This window comes from Eumetopias jubatus, unplaced genomic scaffold (assembly GCF_037043125.1).
Source record: "Eumetopias jubatus isolate StellerSeaLion01/CBP00866 unplaced genomic scaffold, mEumJub1_p1.0 scaffold_4, whole genome shotgun sequence".
Classification (NCBI taxonomy): domain Eukaryota; kingdom Metazoa; phylum Chordata; class Mammalia; order Carnivora; family Otariidae; genus Eumetopias; species Eumetopias jubatus.
In genome coordinates this window covers 89,738,832-89,761,723 of record NW_028274810.1, presented here as the reverse complement: position 1 = coordinate 89,761,723, position 22,892 = coordinate 89,738,832, and the positions used below count along the sequence as shown (strand labels likewise).

General features: G+C 54.0%; 1 protein-coding gene across 1 annotated transcript; it reads right to left on the bottom strand.

The window, feature by feature from the left end:
• Window positions 1–213: 213 nt before the first annotated feature.
• On the bottom strand, window positions 214–22,646 carry E2F2 (E2F transcription factor 2). Its single transcript, XM_088022570.1, has 7 exons — window positions 21,978–22,646; window positions 16,409–16,514; window positions 14,352–14,571; window positions 13,603–13,761; window positions 11,351–11,465; window positions 9,135–9,327; window positions 214–3,686 (listed from the first exon to the last, which is right to left on the bottom strand). Exons 1-7 carry the CDS (start codon window positions 22,227–22,229, stop codon window positions 3,409–3,411), a joined length of 1,323 nt encoding a protein of 440 aa, XP_087878696.1. The 5' UTR covers window positions 22,230–22,646; the 3' UTR covers window positions 214–3,408.
• Window positions 22,647–22,892: the final 246 nt, after the last annotated feature.

Genomic DNA, 22,892 nt, shown 5'->3' with positions numbered 1-22,892 from the left:
CAGAGCAGGGGAGGCACTCACATTTTCGATCCAGGTGCCGTGCTGCGAACTTTTCAGTGTCTTAGTGGTGGGATTTCAGGCTTGGTAATAAGCCAGTGTGGGAAAGGGAGGCTGTTTCTGGGGAGAAATCAGCCAGGTGGTCAGGATAGTCCCCACCTTTGACCTGGGAGGACCAGACCCCCACTTGGTAATGACCTTCAGAAAGCACAAGAATCAAGGTGTCCAGAGTTGTCATTTAATGCCCGATTATCACAACACAAGGAGGTTTACACGGTGCTCATCAAGGCAGGACCTGGGGCAAAACCAGACCAGAGGGAAGTGACCTGTATAGGGTCCTGGCACAGGGACCAGGTGCCCTTGGGCCTAATTACCCTCGAGACACATCTGCCATACACAAGGCTTCTTCCCTCATCCAGGAGCCTGCGGGCTGGCTGGGCTTCTGGTCACCAAGGGTCCTTGTGGGAGAACAGGGTCCCAGGATGAGGTGGGGACCGTGCACACAATGATGAGAACCAGACAGCTGTTTGCAAACAACCCCAAAAGGCTTTCACTTCAAATGCACTAAAGCCACACGACGCTCAGATGTAGGAACACCCAAACGCTTTTACTAGGAACTAAACACGCAAAACTGGGGCTGAGGACACTCGGGGAGGGAAAGTCAAGCAAAACCCTCCCAGAACCAGCTTTCTGAGCTTCACCGTCCTCCTCGTCCTCCCACAGCGACACCAGTCCAACCACAGCATTGCTGCAGAGAAAGGGCACCACACTGGTCTAGCGAACACTTTTCATGGGAAGGGACATGGGAGCATGGCCCTGGTTTTAAGAAATCTCTCCGAACCTCCAACTCTACTGCACAACTTAATGCTACTGAGTTCCCTGGAGCCCCCAAGCCTCTGGTGCCCCAGGGGACACGGGTGACTTGGGGGCCGCCGGTGGGCTGGGAAATGTCCTGGCAGAAATAACGTACCTCCGAAAGAAAAGTGGCTTTTCTTCCACCCTAGTTCTAAAGTTTACGCGGCCCCTAAAGGAAATACCATCCAAAAGGCATTCTTAAAGCACTTGATGGAACTCTTGAGATGTTTCAAGTTGTCACTGGCAAGATAAAGAGGTGTGAGCTTGTCACTCCTCTGCCCCCAGCCTGAGGCTTGGCCTGGGCAGTCCAGCCTCAGGGCCAGGCAGGGTCTGGAGGGGATAGCACAGAAGAGGGTCAGCCTGCTCAGGGTACAGGCCATGGACCCAAGAGGCAGCCCCTCTGTCCAGCACTGTGGCCCTGCATTTGGGGAAGGAGCTTGAACTCTGGCCAGATTTTACTATTAAACCCATTCCCGGTGAGTCCTGCAGGCCTCTTCTCCCTTTTCTCTGATTTGATTCTGGGAGAAAACTCTAGACAGAACCAAAGGCATGGAAGTCAAACATCTCTGTCTTCAGAGATGGGACACGGCTAAATGGCAGCCCAGAGACCTCAGAACAGCAAGGCCATCTTGGCCCCACATGCCCCCAACCAGATTCCATGCAACATTCCTGTCCCCTGCCCAAGGGCCAAGGTAGTCCCTTGACCCTAGACATAGTGGGCTTCCAAATAGGCTTCTGATGAGACCCCTGTAAGTATCTGGGGAGAGGAGACCGAAAGCATCTCCGTAAAGCATACAAAATTTGCCCTGTTTCCAGAGCTGGGCATCTGTTCCTGAGAGGGCACAGTTAGGGCCCCGGGAAGTTGTGAAAATGACAAGGCACAACTGTCCCCATGTGGGCATTAGCTCACATCAGACCCCACCCCCAAAGAAGCCCACCTCCCCAGCTTTAGGGCAGCTCAGGAGCCATCCCATGAGGCCAACTTCATATTTAAAACCAACTTAATGCTACAAACTTAAAAAAAAAAAAAAAAGTGCTGCCCAGCTGAGCCCCTGAGGAAACCTAGCTCCCTGAGGGTGGGTGATGGGCCTCTTAGACCACCATCCCTGGCTGCCTCTCTCCAGAGGGCACAGTCTCGGGGCGGCCCAGAGTAGCCCTGCCCCAGGTTGGGCGGGGAGGAGAGCTGACCCCCTCCCCCACACCCAAGTGGGCTTCAGAGACACTGTGGGATGGTCAAGTCTCTGTGGGGGAGGGCAACAGACTTTCTCAGGACCCTAAGCCTGAGGAGGTAACATAAGCCCATCTCCCCATCAGCTGCCAAGGTCTGGTCTGCAATGAAGATTCCTCCCTGTCAGCCCTTCCGCATTCCCGTGACAAAAGGAGCCAAAATGCCACCAAATCCTGGTCACCTCTGTCCTGGGGTGGTGGGGTTGGGGGGAGGTCTGTGTGAGAGCTGCTGGGGGGAGAGGAGATCCTTAAAGAATTACTCCCTTCAATAAACAAAAAATCCTTCCAGGGAAGGGGAGGGTGATACCAGCAGTTAACAGAAGGGGTGCTTTCTGGCAGTTTCTCGCTTTAATCCCACCTGTCTCTACTCGGGGGCCGCCACTCCCTCCCAGGTGCTCAGTGTAAGACAGCCCCTGTCCCAAGCAAGTGTCACAAATGGAGGAAAGGTGCCCCAGACAGCCCTTATAACTGCTTCCACATTCCTATCCCTGTTTCCCCCCGGGTGGGGTAGGGGGGGTTCAATGCTGACTCCCTGGAGGGTCGTTTTTCATGTTCTAAGGGGACGGAGAGGTAGGGAATTCCATAGAAGTGGGTCTCCACACCTGGAGCCTCAGTGCCACCTCCCCTGGAATGGAGCTCCCTGCAACCATCTCTGGACAGAGGAGACCAGGAATTCAAGGCTGGCACCTCGGCTGGAGATGAAAAGCAGGAGAAGCCAAAGGGCCTGCAGCCACCACTTACTAGAATTACGAGGCCGAAGTGCAAGTAGCGTTCTAGCAGACTGGACGGCCCCCCAGAGACCCGGCCCACTGCTGCGGGAAAATCGGGGACCTGGTCTGCCCTCGGACCATGGACAGCACTGGGCCCGTCTGAGAAGCCTTACTAGAAACTAGAACGATCTCCCTGCTAAAAACTCAGGGAAGACAAACAAACAAAACTCAACCTGAAATAAATACAAAGGCATTAAGTGCTTCTTGATAAATTCAGGGTCCTAATTCCCCCCTGAAAGGCAGGGGCAGGGCCTTTCCCTGGACCTGGTTGCCTCACCTGTGGCCCTTCATGTAGAGGTCAGAGGTCAGAAGCTGGATGGGCCTTCCCAGGCCCAGCTTCCATGAGGAAAGAGAGGACCCAACCCCTGATACACTCCTCACCCAAATCCTCTATGTACCCCCGGCCGAGACAGCTTTGGCTGGCTGGGGGGTAAGAAAGAGAAGAGGCCCCGGGCCCCAAGGGCAGCACCTGTGTCCCACGTCCCGGCACGAGCAGAGGGCCTGTCAGTCTGCGAGGAGGTAGAGCCAGGGGCGGGCTGCTGGGGGCAGGCAGGGCCACTCAATTAATCAGCAGGTCCCCAAGGTCGTAGGAGTCGAAGAGGTCACTGATGCCCTCACCCCCGTCCAGGCCCCACAGGTAGTCGTCCTGGTCCAAAGGCGGGGAGAAGCTGATCAGGGGAGAGCTGCATGGCAGGCTTGGGGACAGGAACTGGTCCTCGGTTTGCTGCAGAAGTGGGTGCGGCAGCTCCAGCATGCTGTCGGTGGCCTCCAGGGGTACAAGCGGCGGGGGCGGGGGCGCTGGCTGCTGCGGGACCTGCTGGGGAGTCAGCGCTGGCCCTGGAGACAAGCAGACAGAGGTCACACCTGGACTGGGTGCCCAAAAGCCTCTGGTCAGACCTCGGAGCACAGGAACAGCCCTCCCCCGTTCTCTGGACCACTGTGCACCCTCTTCTCTCCTAACCTGCCCCATACCCAATGGCAGGCGACACTCTCCCTCTCCTGACACAGCTGTAACCACTGCCCTCACTGTCCCACACTCTCTCTCCCTCCTTTCAAAGGAGGTGGGATCTCTTGCTCTCCAAACCTTACCCACTTGGGGCACCTGGCTGGCTCCGTTGGAAAAGTACACGACTCTTGATCTCAGGGTCGTGAGTTTGAGCCCCACATTGGGTGTAAAGATTATTTAAAAATAAAAATCTTAAAAAAAAACAAAAAACCCTCGCCCCTCTCACCTTCAAGGCTCTGGCCCCGGAAACCACATCCTCTGTTTCCTGCATCACCAATTTCTCTCTCTTGAAGATCATGCCCATCATTAGGCAGACACATTCTAATGATTCCTATCTTTAAAAAGCATCCTCCCTGACCTCATGACCCTCTCGAATTCCCAGCCCAGTGTACTGCTCCTTTTCATAGCAAAATTTCTCAAGAATGCCTGTGCTCACCCTCTACTTCCCCACCACGATTCACTCTTCAACCCACTCCAACCTGGGGGCTGTCCCCACAAAGCCACTCAGCCCGTGACCTCCTATTGCTGGACCCAATGGTCAGTTCTCAGCCTCATCTTATTTGACCCTCCAGCAGAATCTGGCGCCGTTATTCACACCTTCTGGAAACACCTTCTTCACTTGGCTCCAGTACACTAGATTTTCCTGGTTTTCTGCTTACCTCCTTGGCTGCTTCTCTTCTGTCTCTTTTGCTGGACCCTCCTCCTCTCCCTTACTTCTAAGCCCTTGAGGCCCCAGGGCTCCACCCTCAGACTCCTCTCTCTGGCTGCACATCTTCCCAAGCAACCACAGCCACCCCTCGGCTTTAAGCCTCTCAGACCTACCATGCGCAGCAGATGCCTCTGGCACAGACCTCACCCCCGAGCTCTGGGCTCCTGCAACACCTCTGCTTGGATGTCTCAGCTACCCCAAAACTTAGCATGTCAAAACCAAACTCCTGGTCTTCCCCACTCAGTTAATGGACCACCAACCACTCAGCTGCCTAAGCCAAAAGGCCCGAGAATCACACAGAATCCTGCCATTTCCAGGACACCTGGGGGGCTCAGTCGCTTAAGCGTCTGCCTTCAGCTCAGGTCATGATCCCAGGGTCCTGGAAATGGCCTACCTCGGACTCCCTGCTCAGCGGGGAGCCTGCTTCTCCCTCTGCCTCTGCCCTCCCCCTTCTTGTGCTCTCTCACTCTCTCTGTCAAACAAATAAATAAAATCTTAAAAAAAAAAGCCCTGCCCTTTCCCCAGCCCCCAGTCCAGCAGTGAGATCTGTCATTTCCACAACCACATGAGTTCTGCAAACTGCCCAATCAGTTCCACCACTGTGATCCTGGTCTAGCCCATCGTCCCCACCGAGACCGCTGCTGGGGCTTTCTTACCAGTCACCTTGCAACGCTTGTGCTCCAGCTTAAAAATGGCTTGACCAGCACTGAGAAGGCCCTGCATGATCTAGCGCCTGCCTGCCTTTCTGCTGCCTCTGTCCCGCCTCCTTCCACTGACACTCAGCCTCTCCAGCTACACTGGCTCGGCTGTTTCTTTCCTTTTTTTTAAGATTTTATTTAAACAGCCTCTCGGCTATTTCGAGCACACCAAGTGCATTTCTCCTTAGAGGTCGGAGGGTGCCTTCCTACATAGAGACGAGAATAGGGCACCGGAAATCTCCCCCAGTATATCCTGATGCCTTAAACCCCAACCAAGTATTCCTTGGAAAATAGAGCCGTGCTGGTGTGCCTGCCTGCCTGATCAGCCTCTTACTCACCACGTATCTGTGGGCAAGTGACTTAACGTGGACGAGCCTCGGCTTCCTCGCCTCTAAAATGGGGACGATTCTCCCCACCTCGCAGGGTTGCTTGAGAGGATTCAGTGATAGGTGCAGGGGGAGAACCCTTCTCAATAAGAAGAGCTCCGGTTTACCAAGGGCTTACCATGGCCGGCTCTGCTCTCAAGGAGAGGCGTGTTTCACCTCCTCAAGTGGCCCCACAGGAGGCAGTACAGGGACCCCTATTTACAGATGAGGAAACTGAGGCTCAAAGGAGCCAATTAAATGTATGTGAACGAAAAGAATGGCATGTTTCTGTAGCAGGTTGCTGAGGCCTGCAGGGGTTCTGGCTTGGGAAGAAGGGGAGGCCCTGGGCTCAGACCCCAGCCCCACCCGCACCAGCTGTACAACCCGGAGCCTCAGTTTTCTCGGGAGCAAAAATAAGGCGCCACCTCCCCGACGCGCCGAACAGCAAGGAGAGCATGCACGGAAGCCTCTGCCGCAGGCGGCCCTCGCTCTCTTGCGCTTATCACACCCAGGAGTGAGCGGCTCTTTCTCGGATCCGGGCCTGCCCCACACTCTGATGGCTCAGACTCACTTCTCAATCTCCAAACCACACAGAGTAGGCGCTCGGTTCGCATACGCTTTTTAAAAAACCACATTCACGCTGTCTCACTGCCTGTAACCCACCCAGGAGTCGTGAGGGAGTTTTAAGGGTCCCAGTTTTAGAGACGTGAGGACAGTGGTTCTGAGGGGCCGAAGTGACCCGCCTCCAGTCACCAAGTCACGGTAGGCGAGGTGCAAACACAAGCCCCCATCTCCCAGTGTCAACTCCTGCGTGGTAGCGACACTTACATTTACCTCAGAATGTGAGAGCCTGGAAAGGTGTTAGAGACAACCCTTGTCCAAAGCCCCTCCGTGACAGATGAGAGAAACTGAGGCCCCAAGGGGTTAGTGATTCCCCCTGGTGATGCCAGAACCCGGGTCCCCAGACTGGGTGTGGCCCCTGGCGCTCAGACATCAAAAGGGCTCTGCTTCAGGCCAGAACATGGAGCGTGTGTGTGTGTGTGTGTGTGTGTGTGTGTGTGTGTGTGTGTGAGAGAGACAGAGAGTGTGTGAGTATGTGTGTGAGAGCGTGAGCATGTGAGAGTATGTGAGTGTGTGTGAGGGTGTATGAGTGTGTGAGAGAGTATGTGGGTGTATGTGAGTGTGTGAGAGAAGGTGTGAGTGTGTGAGAGTGTATGCATGTGAGAGAGTTGTGAGGGTGTGTGAGAGATTATGTGAGTGTGTGTGAGAGGGTGTGTGAATGTGTGAGAGTGTGTGCATGTGAGAGAGTGTGTGAGGGTGTGTGAGAGAATATGTGCGAGTGTGCATGTGTGTGAGAGAGTATGTGAGTGTGTGTGAGAGAAGGTGTGAGTGTGTGAGAGTGTATGCATGTGAGAGGGTGTGTGAGAGAATATGTGAGAGTGTGCGTGTGTGTGTGAGAGAGTATGTGAGTGTGTGAGTGTGTGTGTGAGAGAGATTATGTGAGAGTGTGAGTGTATGTGAGAGAGGGTGTGTGAATGTGTGTGAGAGTGTGTGCATGTGAGAGAGTGTGCGTGTGTGTGTGAGAGTATGTGAGTGAGTGTGTGTGTGTGTGTGTGTGTGTGTGTGTGTACACCTTCCAGGAAATGTCCTTCTGTTCCCTTTGGCAAGGACATCACTAAGAGACCACATGGCAAGGGTAGAGAGGGGCACCCATGGCATAGAGCTGGCTCCTGGGCTGGCCTCACCACCAAGCACTCTGTCAGTCTCTACTCCTTCTGGGAGCACAACTGCTCCATAAAACCGAGGCAAAAACCTCACCCGTGCTTATGCTGGAGGGTCCCCCACCTCTGCCCCTGGTCTCAAGGACATCTGAAGTGAAAGTGGTTCTAACTGGGAGACGTGTGCACATGTTGACAGTGGAGTGAGAAGGCAGAGCGAAGCAGGAGGGTCAACAGGGTGGGGCACAGGTCTGGCATGGGAGATAGGCACTGGGAGGGGCCTGGAGGGACAGATGGTTGGTGCAGGGAGAAGCCTGTGTCCCTTGACCAGACCAGGACACAGGAGAGATCACCGGAGAAGAGCTGGGAGTCTGGGCTCTTGTTCAAGCTCTGCCTCCAACTTGCTGTGTGACCTTAAGGAAGTCACTCACCCTCTCTGAACCTCAGCTTATTCATGTGTGAAATGAAGGGCTGAGTTAGATCAGGGCTCAGCAAATTTCTGTAAAGGACCGATGGTATTTTAGGACTTGCAGGATACTTACAGTCTCTGTCACACAGTCACTTTCTTCTTGCCCCCCAACTCTTGAAAAATATGAAAACCATCCTTAGCTCATGGGCCACTTAAAAACAGGCCAGATTTTCCCTGCAGGCAATAGTTTGTGGACCCTTGAGTTAAAGAAATGGAATCCAGCCTGTGTTCTGTGGACACCCCACCAAGCCTCTTCCGTCAGACCAGTTTGAGCTCTGGTTTGTTTAAACACCAGAGTTCTACTTAAGGGAATTCTGCGGCTCAAAAAACAGAAAGTTGAACACTGGCCTCCATAGCCTCGAAGGATCTGTCAGTCCGACCTGATGCGTGATCCCAGTAAAGGGCAAAAACCATCCTGGGGGAAGGGCCTTCCCAGGCTCCCATCTCTACTCCTTCTGGACTCCTTCCCTGGGACCTCTCCCACCTCTTTGCTCCCTGGTGACTACCTCATGCTACCTCCTGCCAGGTATAGCCAGCGTTAGCTGTATGGTCCACCTCCCAGCCAAGGGGGAGCTGCTCTGGTCAGGAGCCCTTTCCTTGATCTGTTCCGAGTATCATGGAGAGAGGACTGGGCTAGGAGTGTGGGGACTGAGGGTCAAGACAGTCGTTACCTCCTAACTAGGAGACTTTGGGCGAGTCACATCAACCTCTCTGCTTCAGTTTATTCATCTCTAAACCGGGAACGATAATGCCTACAAGAATTGCTGTGAACAGTAACGTGATAACATAGATGTACCTAGTACATAGTTGTGATTTAAAAAATCTTAGTTGAGCCTTCCTTCAAAAATCTGTAGTTCCCATCTACTGTGGGCTTAGTGAGGGCCAGGAGCTTTGCTGTTGGCAGTCAGCATAGCAGTGTGGTTCTAGCAGTAGTAGGAGGTTAACAGTGACAAGAATAGTCAGCAGTTACTGTGAGGCACCGTCCCAAAGGCTTTACCTATACGAATTCACTCAATCCTCACAACCTACGAAGTAGATACCGTGAGTTACTGCACCCAACTTACAGGTGAGGCTAAGGCAAAGAGGTTAAGTGACTTGTCCAAGGTCACACAGCTGGTAACTGGAAGCATGGATTGGATTCAAAGCCAGGACCCCTCCGCCCCAGAGCACATCAGCCCCCCTACTAAGACAAGAACACAAGCACTTCCTTTATAAAGTGTGAGCTGTCCCTTCACTGCCCAACCAACGTTGCCACGGAAAAGGAAACTCTAAGGCTGGTTTCTCTCCCCACCTCCTGTCCCTCTGGACAGAAGGTCCTACCTGGGGATGCCATGGGTTCTGTCATCCCAGGGTCAGTGCTGCTGCTGGGCTGGGTGGCGTCAGGGCTGGGGCCAAGGGTGGAGGTCGGGGGGAGGGGCTTCTTGGCAGGACTGTCCGGCTCTTGCACCTCCTCTGGGCACAGGTAGACTTCGATGGGCCCCTGGGTGCTCTTCAGATATATCTGCAGGTTCTCCTAGAGGAAGAAGAGAAGCCAGGTCATGGCTCTGGGCAGCTGGGCACTGACTCATGGGGTGGGGTGTATGGATGGGGACACCCAGGGCTCCCACCATCCATGTGAGCAAGCTCAACTCCTGAGCTGGGCCCCAACACCTGCACCATCTGACCGTGGAGGGCATCTGCTCTTTCTGCCTGTCTGGTCCCCAGGCTCCCTTCTTTGAGGGAGAGTATCTTGATTTTCCTTTGGGAAACCACTCCTCTCCCACTCTCAAGTCATGTAGTTTAGGGGGACAACATCTTTCCCAACTCCAGTGGGTGAGCTTGGGGTGCAGGCTGGGAAAGTCACAATGATGGTGACTAGTTCAGGGCAGTACATGACTCAGCTCGGTCCCCTAGCGTCAGACCCAGGACTCGTGCTGGACTTGGAAATGAAAGCTCCCTCCCATAGGGGTCGCTGAGCTGGGATCATGAAAGCTACCTTTGCCACTGGAAGAGGGGAACCCGCCTGGGAATGGAAACAGCACAGAGAATGGTAGAGAAAGACGGAGAACACGGGGTGAAGTGAAAGTCATAGTTGGAGCTCCTGCGTCTAGCCGTGCCTGCAATTTCCAAACCTTCCCTCTGCACCTGTCACTTGGTTCCCCACAGTCCTCTCCACCCCCCACCCCTGACTTAAGCCATTGGACTTGGCTTTCTGTTACTTATAAGCAAGAGTCCTGATACTTGGCCTTCCCACACCTGCTTCTTCCCTCCCACCATCAATACACACCTGCCATTCCAACACGCACTCAAGTCTCCTCCCCCGTTCATCTGCAGGGCCCTCTGTCTACCCCTATTTCCCCTGACAAAAATCCTGTTCATTCTTTAGGACCCAACACCTGTAACCATCTACGGGCTCTTCCTCCAACTGTCCTTTCTTTGGGCCCTCAAAGCATCTTAAGTCTATAAATGGCAGCATGACTGCTTGCTTGGGTCTTTTTCCCACTAGGTCCTGAGCTCCTTCAAGGCAGGGGTGGGGCCCCATTTATCTTAATGTCCTTCCATTAAACAAATTCTTTCTTTAAAAAAAAAAGATTTTATTTTATTTATTTGAGACAGAGAGAGAGAGAGAGAGAGAGAACACAAGAGGGGGTAGGGTGAGCGGGAGAAGCAGACTCCCCGCTGAGCAGGGAGCCCAATGCAGGACTCGATCCCAGGACCCCGGGATCATGACCTGAGCCGAAGGCAGTCGCTTAACCAACTGAGCCACCCAGGCGCCCTAAACAAATTATTTCTTGAGCCCTTATATATGTCCAACTCTGGGCTGGGGGTACCACAGGAGTGCAGCATGTTTTGTGGAGCTTACTCTCTAATAGATGAAGCAGAACATAATGACATAATCACCAAACTCTCCCAGCAAACGGAGGTTAAGTGCAGTAGAAAAACACAGGTAGTTATGAAATCGGGAGGGGGAGGGGGTGTAATCAGGGAAGGCTTCTTTGAGGAAGTGACCTTTGGGTTGAGACCTGTAGGACGAATAGCAGTAAACCAGGCAGAAAAAGGGAAGAGCATTTCAGCTGGAGAGAGTAGCAGCAGAAGGTCTTATACCGGGGACAAGCTTAGTGTGGTGGTGACACTGTAGAGAAGTCAGTGTGGCTGAGTCAAAGCTACAGTGGGGCAGCATGAGAGAAGAGGCTGGTGAGGTCAGAGCACAGCAGTCTCGTTGGGAAGTAGTAAGAATTTAGGTCTTTAACTAGGTGAGCATGATTAGCAGGAAAGGATTATGGTGAGCACTAATACCATGGTGTGTGGGCACAGGAGTGCAGGGGCTGGCGGGTGCAGAAAGGTGGCAAGAGCGGAGATTTTCTTGGGACAGTAGCTGATGTCTGTTGTCTTTTCTAGCTCCTGCTATCGCTGCCCCAGCTCAGAGACCACCAATCTTGCTATGGGCGCCAGAATGGTTCAGGGAAGCTTGGGGCCAGGTAGTGCCAGGGACAGAGCCTACCGAGCAGCCTGGGACCCTCCATAACCTGCTCTCCACCAAATGCTCCCCCTCCTACCTCCCTCCTGTCGGGCACTTCCAGTCTTGTCTGTGGAGGGGCCTTGACTGCGATCACCGTCTGCTCCTTAAAGTTGCCAACGGCACGGAGGTCCTGGTAAGTCACATAGGCCAGTGTAGTGGCAGGAGAGTCAAGAGAAGTAACTGGTCAAAATTCAAACCCCTAGCCTGCCGGGCGAAGCCTTGGAACATGTCTTTCTCGTTCCTTTTTTTATTTAAAGATCTTATTTATTTATTTGACAGAGAGAGACACAGCGAAAGAGGGAACACCTTAAGCAGGGGGAGTGGGAGAGGGAGAAGCAGGCCTCCCATGGAGCAGGGAGCCCGATGTGGGGCTCGATCCCAGCACCCTGGGATCATGACCTGAGCCGAAGGCAGACGCTTAACAACTGAGCCACTCAGGCATCCTGTCTTTCTCATTCCTTACACAGCTTAGAGATAACCAAAAACGATAACCTGTTCTTTTAGTATCATAAACTACCTTGGATCCCTTTAGAAAACAAATGGGAGTATAAATCATTTTTTTAACCAATTTTTAAAAAGCTGCTCCTGTCAATTTTTTAGACTTTATCTTGGGCGCCTAGGTGGCTCAGTTGGTTGCGCGTCTGACTTCGGCACAGGTCATGATCTTGGGGTCCTGGGATCCAGCCCCATGCTGGGCTCCCTGCTCAGTGGGGAGTCTGCTTCTCCCTCTCCCTCTCCCCCCTGCTTATGCTGTCTCTCTCTTTGAAATAAATAAAATCTTAAAAAAAAAAGACTTTACCTCTCAGACTAGATCATTATCTCTCTCAGACTAGATCATTATCTCTGAGCAGGTAGTAAGACCTGTCTTATTTCTTTATATTTCTCACAATGCCTAGCATCCTTCCAAAAATACAAAGTGAGATCCAAAAACCAATGAGATGGTGGAACCATTTGGGAAAAGAGTATGAAAAGCCTTAGCAAAATCCATGTTTGTAATTTCAATCCTAGGAATCTAAGGAAATAAGTAAAAAACATAGGAAAATGTTCTCTATACAAAGATATTCATCACAATCCTGCTTTATAAAAGCAAAAATCTCGAATTGATCTAAATGTTGATTCTAGGCCTTCTCAACAAATCAGAATGTAGTCTGAGTAGGACCGTCTCAAATCATTCTAAATATGAGGTTAAAACACATGAGGTTGCTGTTTTTGTAAAAAATGGCCCAATAGCAACAATTCCATGTGGATCAAGCAAATAGGGAGGATTTGTAGCAACGTTAAAAACCGTCTATGGTAGGGGCGCCTGGGTGGGTCAGTTGGTTAAGTGTCTGCCTTCCGCTCAGGTCACAATCCCTGGGTCCTGGGATCAAGCCCTGTATCAGGCTCCCTGCTCAGCGGAGAGCCTGCTTCTCCCTCTCCCTCTGCAGCTCCCCCTGCTTGTGCTTTCTCTCACTCTCTCTCCTGCTCTCTGTCAAATAAATAAATAAAATCCTTTTTTTTTAAGATTTTTTTTTATTTATTTGAGAGAGAGAATGACAGATAGAAAGCACGAGAGGGAAGAGGGTCAGAGGGAGAAGCAGACTCCCCGCTGAGCAGGGAGCCCGATGTGGGACTCGATCCCGGGACTCCAGGATCATGACCTGAGCCGAAGGCAGTCGCCTAACCAACTGAGCCACCCAGGCGCCCTAAATAAATAAAATCTTAAAAAAAAAAAGAAAACCTGTCTATGGTGATATACTAGGTGGAGGAAAGCAGGATATAAAACGTTGTGTATAACAGCTCACACCATATTTAATAACACGTACCCTGTGTATGCGTAAGAAACAAGGGCTATGTTAGGGTGGCAACTGTTTCTTTCTTTTCTCCATTTTCCAGATTTTTGTTTTGTTTTAAAGATTTTATTTATTTATTTGTCAGAGAGAGCCAGAAAGAGCACCAGCAGGGGGAGTGGGAGAGGGAGAAGCAGACTCCCCGCTGAGCAAGGAGCCCGACGTGGGGCTTGATCCCAGGACCCGGGGATCATGACCTGAGCCAAAAGCCGATGAACCAACTGAGCCACCCAGGCGTCCCTCCATTTTCCAGGTTTAAAGAAATGGACTTACTTTTCTAATGAGAGTAGCTTCGATAGACTTGTGAGGAAAAGCCACCAAGGAAGGCAGAAACAGACATGCCAATCCCCGAGGGTGAGCGAGCTCCCCCTGCCGGAAGATTCTATCCAGACTCAGGATGGCTATGAGCATGCAACAGGGCCCTGCTCCCTGACCGCTTCCCCCACACCACACAGGATATCTCTTGTTGGCCTTGTCCTCGGTCAGGTGCTTGAAGTTCAGAGAGCATCTCTGAATGAGCTGGTCCAAGGTCTGCTCCGTGCTCATCAGCTCCTTCAGCTCCTGCCCCAGCTGTTGCTGCTTCCCAGGCCGGGTGGGGTCTTCAAACATTTCCCTGCCTCTGGGAACAGAGCAGTCCCCCAGTGTCAGTCTCAGTCCACATCCAGGGGCCCAATCCCAGGGCTGCAGCGCAGACCCACACAGACGATGCGAAACCCCAGAATGGGGCCACTGGTGTGGGCTACAACGGCGCTCCCTGGGCTGTGCACATCAGTGGTCCTGCCTTCCAGGGAGCTGCTAGGAATATGGAACCTGAAGTTCGGGAGTTGGGCTAGGGAAAAGAAACAAGTCAAGCCTGACCCCACTTTTGAGAGGCTCCCCAAACGGTCCACACTTCACCCCAGCCTACCCCAGATGCCTTGCCTGGGTTCTCTGCAGGTCTGCTCTGATATTTGTAGGGGGAAAGGAGCCCAGAGGACTCAGATATCAGAGCTGGAAGGAGGATCAGTTGCTACAGCCCAGCTCCCAGGGGACTTTCCTAAGCTAGACGAGGAGAATCTTGGGATCCCCAACTAAAGAGGATCTGGGTCCTCTTAGGCCTTTACATGTCTCAGCTCCAGCCCCGACACACACCCGCTGGATAGCGCCCCCCCCACCTTCACCCACAGCACGTGCACCCACGGTGCCATCGGCCCCAGCACAGGCACTCACACCCACTGGATGTTGTTCTTGGCCTTCTTACGGATGAGCTGAATACCCTCCAGCACATTGGTGATGTCATAGATGCGCCGTTTCTGCACATCCAGCACCTCGGCGGCCCAGTTCAGGTCCAGGACCCCATCCTTGGATTCGCTCAAGAGGTAAATGAACTTCTTGGTGAGCAGCCCCAGTGACGTGTCATACCGAGTCTTCTCTCCGGGGGACTTGGGTGCTAAGGGGAAAAGGGGCCCAGTCACTGCTCAGGGAGAGCCAGCCTGGGGAACCTCATCCATGGATCTGGACTTATTAAGTACCACCCTTCACATGAACGCAGGAGTAACCACTTTCCAGTTTACAGAGCACTTCAAGGCAGGAGGTCGTTCGCCAACCCCGTCCAGGCGGGGAACCTGATACCTGGAGAGGGAACATGACTTGCTTAAGGTCTCACAGTCAGGGGCAGGGGCAGGACTGGAAACCAAGCATCTTCTAACTCCTGGTTCAGAGCACCTTTCCACCATAGCTTAGGGCAGCCATATCAATATCCCCACCACCACCAACGACAAATACCGTGTGTAGGTCACTGTTCTAAGCACTTTCCATATACAACAAATGCAATCCTTACAACACCCTTGACGCGGCTATACAACCATCCCCATTTTATGGATGAGACTACTGAGGAACAGACAGGTAAAGTAACTCTCCCAGCTCACTCAGCTAGAAAGTGACAAAGCTGGGATTTAAATCCAGGCAGCCTGGCTCCAGAGTCTTTCTTCTTAACCATTACCCCCTCCTGCCAGCTATGCCAGGAATCTGGAATTAGGGTAAGGAGAGAAAGGGAATGATGGGCTGGGATTCGAGCACATTTTTCGACTTGCTTTTTCTTTCCACGTGTAGCCTAATGATTATCTGAAAGGAATCAGTCCTGTAATATCAAATGGGGCAGGTTCATGAAAAAAAGATCCTTTCTTAATGAGGCTGATGTCACAAGACCACAGCCCAGCTGCAGTATCTTAAACCACGAGTGGACTTTGGCAATCAAATGACTTGCAAGTCATACAGCAAGCTAGCGGCCAAAGAAGTTCTGGAAACTGAGTTTTGGAGAGCCTCAGATTCCTCCAGAAGGGGACTTTAGGACCCCTTCACATTTGGCATACAGGCGGTTTGGGTCAGGTTTTGCACCCTTGGCAGACACTACTAAATGATCAGTGCGCTTACTATCTCTCAATAAAATGCTCCAGGCAGCTTCTACCTATCAACAGGAGGGCCAACTCTCTTGCTATTATTCCTGATCCAGCTGTGCTTTTTACAGCTAAGGCTCACAAGAGGAGTGGCCAAGGCCCTGTCCAGACCCCCAAATTCCTGACCCTCACGCTTTGCACCCAGTGACATAACCTTCTTCATGAGGTCTCTGACTCCCCAAATTATTGTTCCTCCCTAACGTAAGTTTCTAAAACTCCAGCTGGAACCAGGATATTGATTGAACATATCAGGAGCAGAAGTAGAAATTCCCTGCAGCTTAGCTTTCGAAAGACACCACCCTGGTGGCCTCTGGATCTTAACCTCTGAGGCACACAGTTTAGACTAATCCAAGCTTCACTTCCCTTGGAATCACTCATTCAGCTCTCTGCCTGTGGGACAAAGACCCTGGCTCACCCTGCTCCTCTTGGAGCTGGATTCTCTCTTTTAGAAAAGGTCAGACTGAACTCAATATAAACTTTTTTATAATGTATAAAAATGAGTAAGCTCCTAAGTAAAACACCAGTCATCACATTCGGGTCACGAGAGTGGTGTATGGTGTGGAAGATGCAGGGCCCACCTGGGTTTGAGTCCTGACACTCCTCCCCTCACCAGCAGTGTGACCTTGGGCAAGTCACTCAAGCTCTGAGTCTCAAACCGCCTCATCAGTGAAAGGGGGACAGTGCTAAGCACGGCAGGGTCCCGTGACAGAACGCAGAGGAGCCTACTTTGTAAACCGGGAAGTGTGCTGCAAATATCACTCCTGCTGATGTGGGTAGGGTTGCTGCCCTCTGCCCCTGCCCGCCCTTAGATGCCCCACCAGCGCGGCTTACTTCTGGGGCTGGCGAGGCCATCCACTCTAATGCACTTGCCCTTGGGAGTCCGGAATTCAGGGATTGCTGGCCTCCCGATCCCCTCCAGGTCCAGCTTCCTTTTGGCCTTGGAGAGAGGAGCGAGAGAGGCAAAGTTTTAGAATCATTCCTCCTTCGGTCTTTCCCCGAGTTGGAGCCAAAACATGGAGGCCATCAGCAGCCGCTTTCTGTGCCTCAGTTTACCACCAGTCCTGGTGCAACATCACCGCCCTTGGTGAGGAAACAGTTCAGCTTGCCAAGTGAGCTTTCGGGGGGAAAGGGGATCCTGTTTTCTGAAGAGCACACGACACTCTCATCCTGAGGTGCAGGTACCTGAAGACCACCGAAGCCAGTCTGGCCAGGAGCTCAGGTTTCCTTAATAATGGGCCTCAAGGTCACTAGTACATCTGCCATCCCCCAGCCCCCATGCCCAGAGGAGGATGCAGGGAGGAAGGAGTGGGTAGGACCTAAACCACATCAGGCTGGGGAGAGCCTCCCGCCCCACCAAGTGCAAGAGCAGCTGGCCTGGCGGGCCCTGGTGCCCATCACAGCCCCACAGCTGGCCCTTATCAGGGTGGGGCTGGGCATCCGCCCCGGCCCAGGGGACTTCCTGGCTCAGTGCCACACCCCAGGGATGTGCCCACATCGGGAGGCAGAGCCAACATTCCCCACCCCCATGTTTGGGCTCCCGCTCAAGGGCCCCAGGGCCTCCTGAATAGACTCCATTTGCCATTCTTTCTTTGCTGAGAGGGGCAGACAATGAATCCTTCCCCTGCATCTCAAGGACAAACAGCTGAGGTCCCCCTGCTCCCCCTGCCTGTTCCCGCCAAGCTTGGGAAACACCTGCTGGGGAAATCAAACCACAGACCCATCTGCTCTTCTCCACCCCACTGCCACCAGGCCTCAATTAGGCCCAGAAGCTGCACGGGCCCGGAAGGGGCCTCTCTCCTGTTAGGGCTGGGCAGGGGCAGGGCTAGGGTACTGGGGCACTGGGGCATAGGTCAGATGCCTGGACTTGACTCTCCCAGCTCCTTCGTGGGCTCACTGTGTGTGTGTGTGTGTGTGTGTGTGTGTGTGTGTGTGTGTGTGAGACTTGGGGAAGTACTCCACATCTAGGAGCCTCAGTTTCCTCCTCTGTAAAATGAGGCAGAAAACACCTGCCTTGAGGGACCACTGTGAGGAATCAAGGAGGTAACTCCTGCAAAGTGCTCAGCCTGTGGCTCAGCACACATAGGTGTTCAGAAAATGCAGAGTCCCTTCCCTGAAATCCAGGCTTGGCCTCTTCCTTGACACACCCTTCAGGGAGCCCCTGAGCCCATTTCCTTCCTCTCCCTCTCCCCTAATCACCCAGACACCCCTAAGTTGGTTGGGACAGAGAGGCCTGTTTTAACCTTTGACAGTGAGGTCATGCTCGGCAGGGCTGAGACTTCTAACTGCTGCTGAGCACAGCTGGGCAGACAGGTGTGGGAAGTGGTGACAGCTCTTCCGGCTATCAGCTCCCCTCCCCACCCCTGCCTCCTCCAGGAAGTCCTCCTGGAATCAGTCCAGGAGAGCCGTTCCTTGGTTTGAGAAGCCTGGATATGATGCTCCTCTCTTCCACCCCTATCCAGACCTGGACATGATCCAAACACTTCCCTGCTCATTCCTCTTGAAGTCTCTCTGGAATATTCTTTTTCTAACCTCTCAGCTGGTGAGATCCTAGATTCTAGGGACTGTGACCTATCTTGTCTCTAGATAAAGGCCCAGTCATTCACTGAGACCTTCCACATGCCCTGGGCTGAGCCCCAACATTCATCACCTCACTGAGTCTCCCAGCACCACCAAGCCCCATTTAACAGCTGGAGTAACTGGGACTTGGTGAGCTCCAACGTCTTTATCAATCCCGACTGAAGTTGTCCATCCCAGGACCCTTCATCCATCCCTCAAGAAGGAATGCCAAGGGCAGCGAGAGGAAGAGAAGTCAAGCTGAGTTCTACCCGAGGCACAGGTGGGGCAACCCAGAGTCTCCCCAACCCCATCCACTTCCCCCACCTGACAGGAGCCAGGCCCTGCTGAGTTCACAGAACACGAGGAAGAACTTCACTACCTGCAAAGCGGGGGGAAGGAAGGACCTTGAACAGAGTATCTGCACTGGGCTTATCACGTGCTCATCAGTCCTGCACCATCAGCACTGGCAATTACTCTTGGCAGAAGAGAAATGGAGACTCAGAGAGGGTAAGCCATGAGCCCTAGGTCACACAGACAAAGGGCAGAGCCAGACTTTGAACCCAGGATTGTCTGACTCCAAACCATGTACCAGGCTGTCTCAGCTCTTTTGCACACATTCCCCCAGATTTTGCTGGAACCTGAGCCAAGGCCTGGCTGTGCCCACCTGCCATTACGTTATATACACAGACCAGTCCCCTCCCTTCCCTTATGGTCCCTCCCCTTACCCAGGACTTCAAGCTTCCCCAAGCAGCAAAATGTCCCTCATCCAAGGGTATCTCCCTGACACCTTGGGGCACAGCCCATGGATGGGCCTGAGCCTATAGAACAGAGGTGGCAGAGGACAAGTCCAGAAAGATGTGGGCCAAGGAGAGCCTGAGCAAAGGCCTTGGAGTCAGACCCCCCTGGGATCCCCTCTAGGCCTCCCCCCTTCTTAGCTGGGTGAGCTCAGCAAGTCAGTCGACCTCTGGAGCCCCACCTGTAAAATGGGCATAATCTGCTCCACCCCGGCCGGGGACTCAGGGACAGTGCAGCAAAGCGCTTTGCTCACACAAGGAAGCCGGTATCACTAAAGCTCCAGGGGCACCAGCAACGGGAAAGATTAGAGGTAAGCTGAAGAGACGGGGATGCGCCAAGAACAAAGGCCAGTCTGGCTCTAACCTGGACCCTCTTAGGAGGCAGCCCCTTTGGCTGTTTCTTAAAGGCCTGATTAGGATTCAAGCTCCCCCAGCCAACCCCAAGTGAGAAGAGTGAAGCTCCCTCCTCCGGCAGCCCCAGAAGTGAGAGGGCTGGAGACCACCAGACACAGCCCCACTCCGGGCAGCAAGGTGACGAAGGTGGGGCTAGAAGGAGGGGGAGTGACTTGCCCAAGGTCACACAGGGAACGGAGCCAGGTTAGCCCCAAGCCCCAATTTAGACGGTAGGGGTAGGAGCAAGTGTTCTAGATCCCAGCTCTACCACTCCATAGCCTGCATTTCCACATCTGACCCCCCCTTGGATAGTTGTTCCTTAAAATGTTCCTTTGTTTTCATGGTTCTCAGGGGACTTTGGAAAAGACAGACAAAAGGAATAACTGTGCTGAATCCCACCCTCTTCACAGATTGCCATAGGAATGAGACAGAATCACGTGATGTGCCTGGCTGGCCTAGGGACTCCATAGAGGAGAATCCCAAGCCTTCCCCAGAGGGTGCTGAAAAGAGCCCCAGACAGGGAGTGAGGAGACCAGGGCTCAGGCCTTCATTCTGCCTTTGAACTTGGTTGCCATCCCTGAGGTCCCTTTAAACAGCAGCTCCCCAACAAATCCTACTCACCCTGCACTTTGCAGCCTGGCCACAAACCAAGCAGCCACACCCAGGGTTGGGTTTGGAACTGCTCCAGGTCACACCCTGGTAAAATGAGTAAGCAGGGGGCCAGGCCTGCCCAGGGGGCTGGGGGCCATGGGGCATCTGACGGGAGAGGGGGCTCTCGGCCTGGCAGGCCTTTAGGGGAGTCTGATGCAAGGAGACTCTCCTACTTCTTGGCTTGTGACTTGGACAAGTGACTTCAGGTCTCTGCTCAGTTTTCTCATCTGTAAGATGCCTCATCCCAGGCATCTTGGCCAAGATAACGAATGTGAAGAGTGCCAAGCAGTGCCTGGCACAGGAGAGGCGTTCAGTAAAAGAGAAGCATTCTTGCTGTGATCACTGAGCCCCTCTGGGAGGGAGCTACAGACAGATGCACTTGGGCTCCTCTGGGAGGGAAGCAGTTCAAAACCACAGCTGTTACTGAAACGCAGCCACTGAAACCCCGCCTGGGCGCCTGAAAGCAGCTTGCCAGAGGGGACTGCACCCACCACTGAGCCCCTTCCCCCCCGGGGCACCCAGCTCCTCGGTCGGGCAGTACTGCGGAAAGTCAAGGCTGCAGAGAAGAGACCAATGATCACCAGCCTTGGTCATACATCTCCCTGTATGACCTTGGACAGATCACATCCTCCCTCTCTGCCTCAGTTTCTCCCTGGAGCTACTAATGCCTCCTGCTTCCCAGGGTATAAAACAGTGTTAGGTTGTAAAATGCTGAAAGATAGATACCCAGTCTCAGTTATCTTTGGCTGCTTGACCTGTGAAATGGGAATTGCACCCCTGCCTCCTTCCTCCTAGTTGGAAATCATGGGCAGGAAGGGGCTCTGGAAAGTTTAAAGCCTTGAGCATGGGCAAAGCATGACTCCCGTAGCAGGGACTTGTGCCTGCTGCATCCAGGGAAGGCTGGGGGTCTGGGCCTGTCCACTGACAAAAGTCTGACCCGATGCCTCTACGGCAGTGAGGGGTGGTCTTAGCTCTGTACCTGAACTTATTCACCACTCACTCACAACGAAGTAAACTACAGCACCCCCATCTCCCCTCCCTGCAGGCTCTTTCCAAAACCCAGGACCTGGAGCTGGAAATGACCTGAGATGAGTTAGCCCAACTACCCCATGGACACATGCATTTTTCAAGAAAAGGAAATGTAAGCCCAGACTGGGGCCAAGACTTGTCCAGGGACACACTGCCAGTCAGGACCAGAAACCAGGCTCCCCACCCACCACCCAATTCCCCCAGGGCATTTCTCACCCCACCCACCCCTACCCTATGGTTGTTTCCATTCTCAAGGGCTCCAGGAATTCCACTCCCACAAAACACACCCTGTACCTGGTGCCACCACACTTTGGGCCCTCCTTGGCAATGGCCTGGGGGCTTGAGAAAGGAAAAGTCCATCTGAATAGGAAACCCAGGGGGCTGCCCCCAATTTGCACTTGCTACTGGCTGTCTGGGAGGGAAGACTGGGCCCGGGAGAGACACGGGGCAGTTAATTGGGAAAGAGTTGGTTGTACGGGAGATTTAGAGTCTGTCCAAGCCAGACTGGACCTAAGAGACACCCCACCCCTGCTTCCCCCACCTCCCCGTTTTAAAGTCGCCACTGTATGCCTAGACCAAGCTCTATACCTGGACCATCGCAGATGCCCAGTACCAGTTTCTGGACCAAACAATGAATGAAAGAATGAAGGAATGGTGGCAATGTCGGCTCCGTGGACTTCCTCGAGGTCACACGGTGCACTGGGGGTAGTGGGCTGAGTCTCCGCACTCCCAATCCAGTGCTCATTCCACTCCACTCCAATGGATGAGGTTATTTCATCCCAAGTCCGAAATCGAAGGGCTCTTCAACTCAGATATGCAGGGCAATGGGTTGTTCTGGAAGTTGAAAGCTCTCTTTTCCCTCCCCAACTCGACCTGTTTCGTTCAAACTGGGTCCCAGGCGTCCCTCCCTCCTTTCCCACACCCGCAAAAGCACAGGGAGAAGCGGTGGGCGGCGGTGGGGAGGTCCCCAGCATTACCGGCAGCCGGCCAGCCGGCACGCATCGCACAGCTTGGCCCTCCGGTCCGTGGGGGGTGGCGTCGAGGCAGGTGCCGGGCGCCGCAGTGGGAGGCACAGTCTGCGGGTACAGCGAGGTGTAGTAGGTGGCGGTGGCCGGGCAGAGCTGGGGGCTGCTGAGGCCGGGCGGCCACAGCTCGGTAGGGCTCATCGCGGGCAGTCCCTTCGAGGGCGGCCCGGCGCCTGGAGCCAGGGCCCGGGGCCCTCGCAGCATGGCGAGCGCAGCGCCCCCTCCCCAGCCGGGCCTGGCGCGCCCGCGGGCACCTGCGGGCTCCGGAGCCCGCGGAGGTTCACACGGCCGGAGGCATGGCGCGGAGGCCCGGGGGAAGCCACCAATGGACGCCTGCGGGGCAAGGCCGGACCCTCCCCTCCTGGCCCGCCGCCGAGCCGAGCAACGCTTGGAGATCCCCGCTTGGAGATCGCCCCGCGGCGGCGGCGGCGGCACGGCCAGGGGCTGTCCCGCCCCGAGGGCGGCGGCGACCCTGGGCGGCCCCGCGCCCCCGAAAGGCCGGGCGCTTGGGGTCTGGCTGGCTCCCGGCAGGGGTCTCTGGGGTCGCTGGGGGCTCGAAGGAGAGGCGATGCGCTCAGACGGGGAAGGGGGGCCGATTGCACCGACTCCCTCTCGCCTGGCTCTCTGGTCCCCAAGCCTTTCTCTGCCTCTTTTTTCCCTTCTTTTTTTTTTTTTTTTTTTTTTTTTTTTTTAGCGCCAAACTGCGTGCCGCGAAATTCGGATCTCCCGCGGAAAATGCCGCACTTTGGTTGGCCGCCGCTACAGGCACAGGCTCCACCCCCCGGAAAGGACCGGTCCCCAAGGCGGCGATTGCAACACGAGCTTCGCTGCTTAAAGGGGCCGCCACACCTCCCGTCGCCCGGCGCC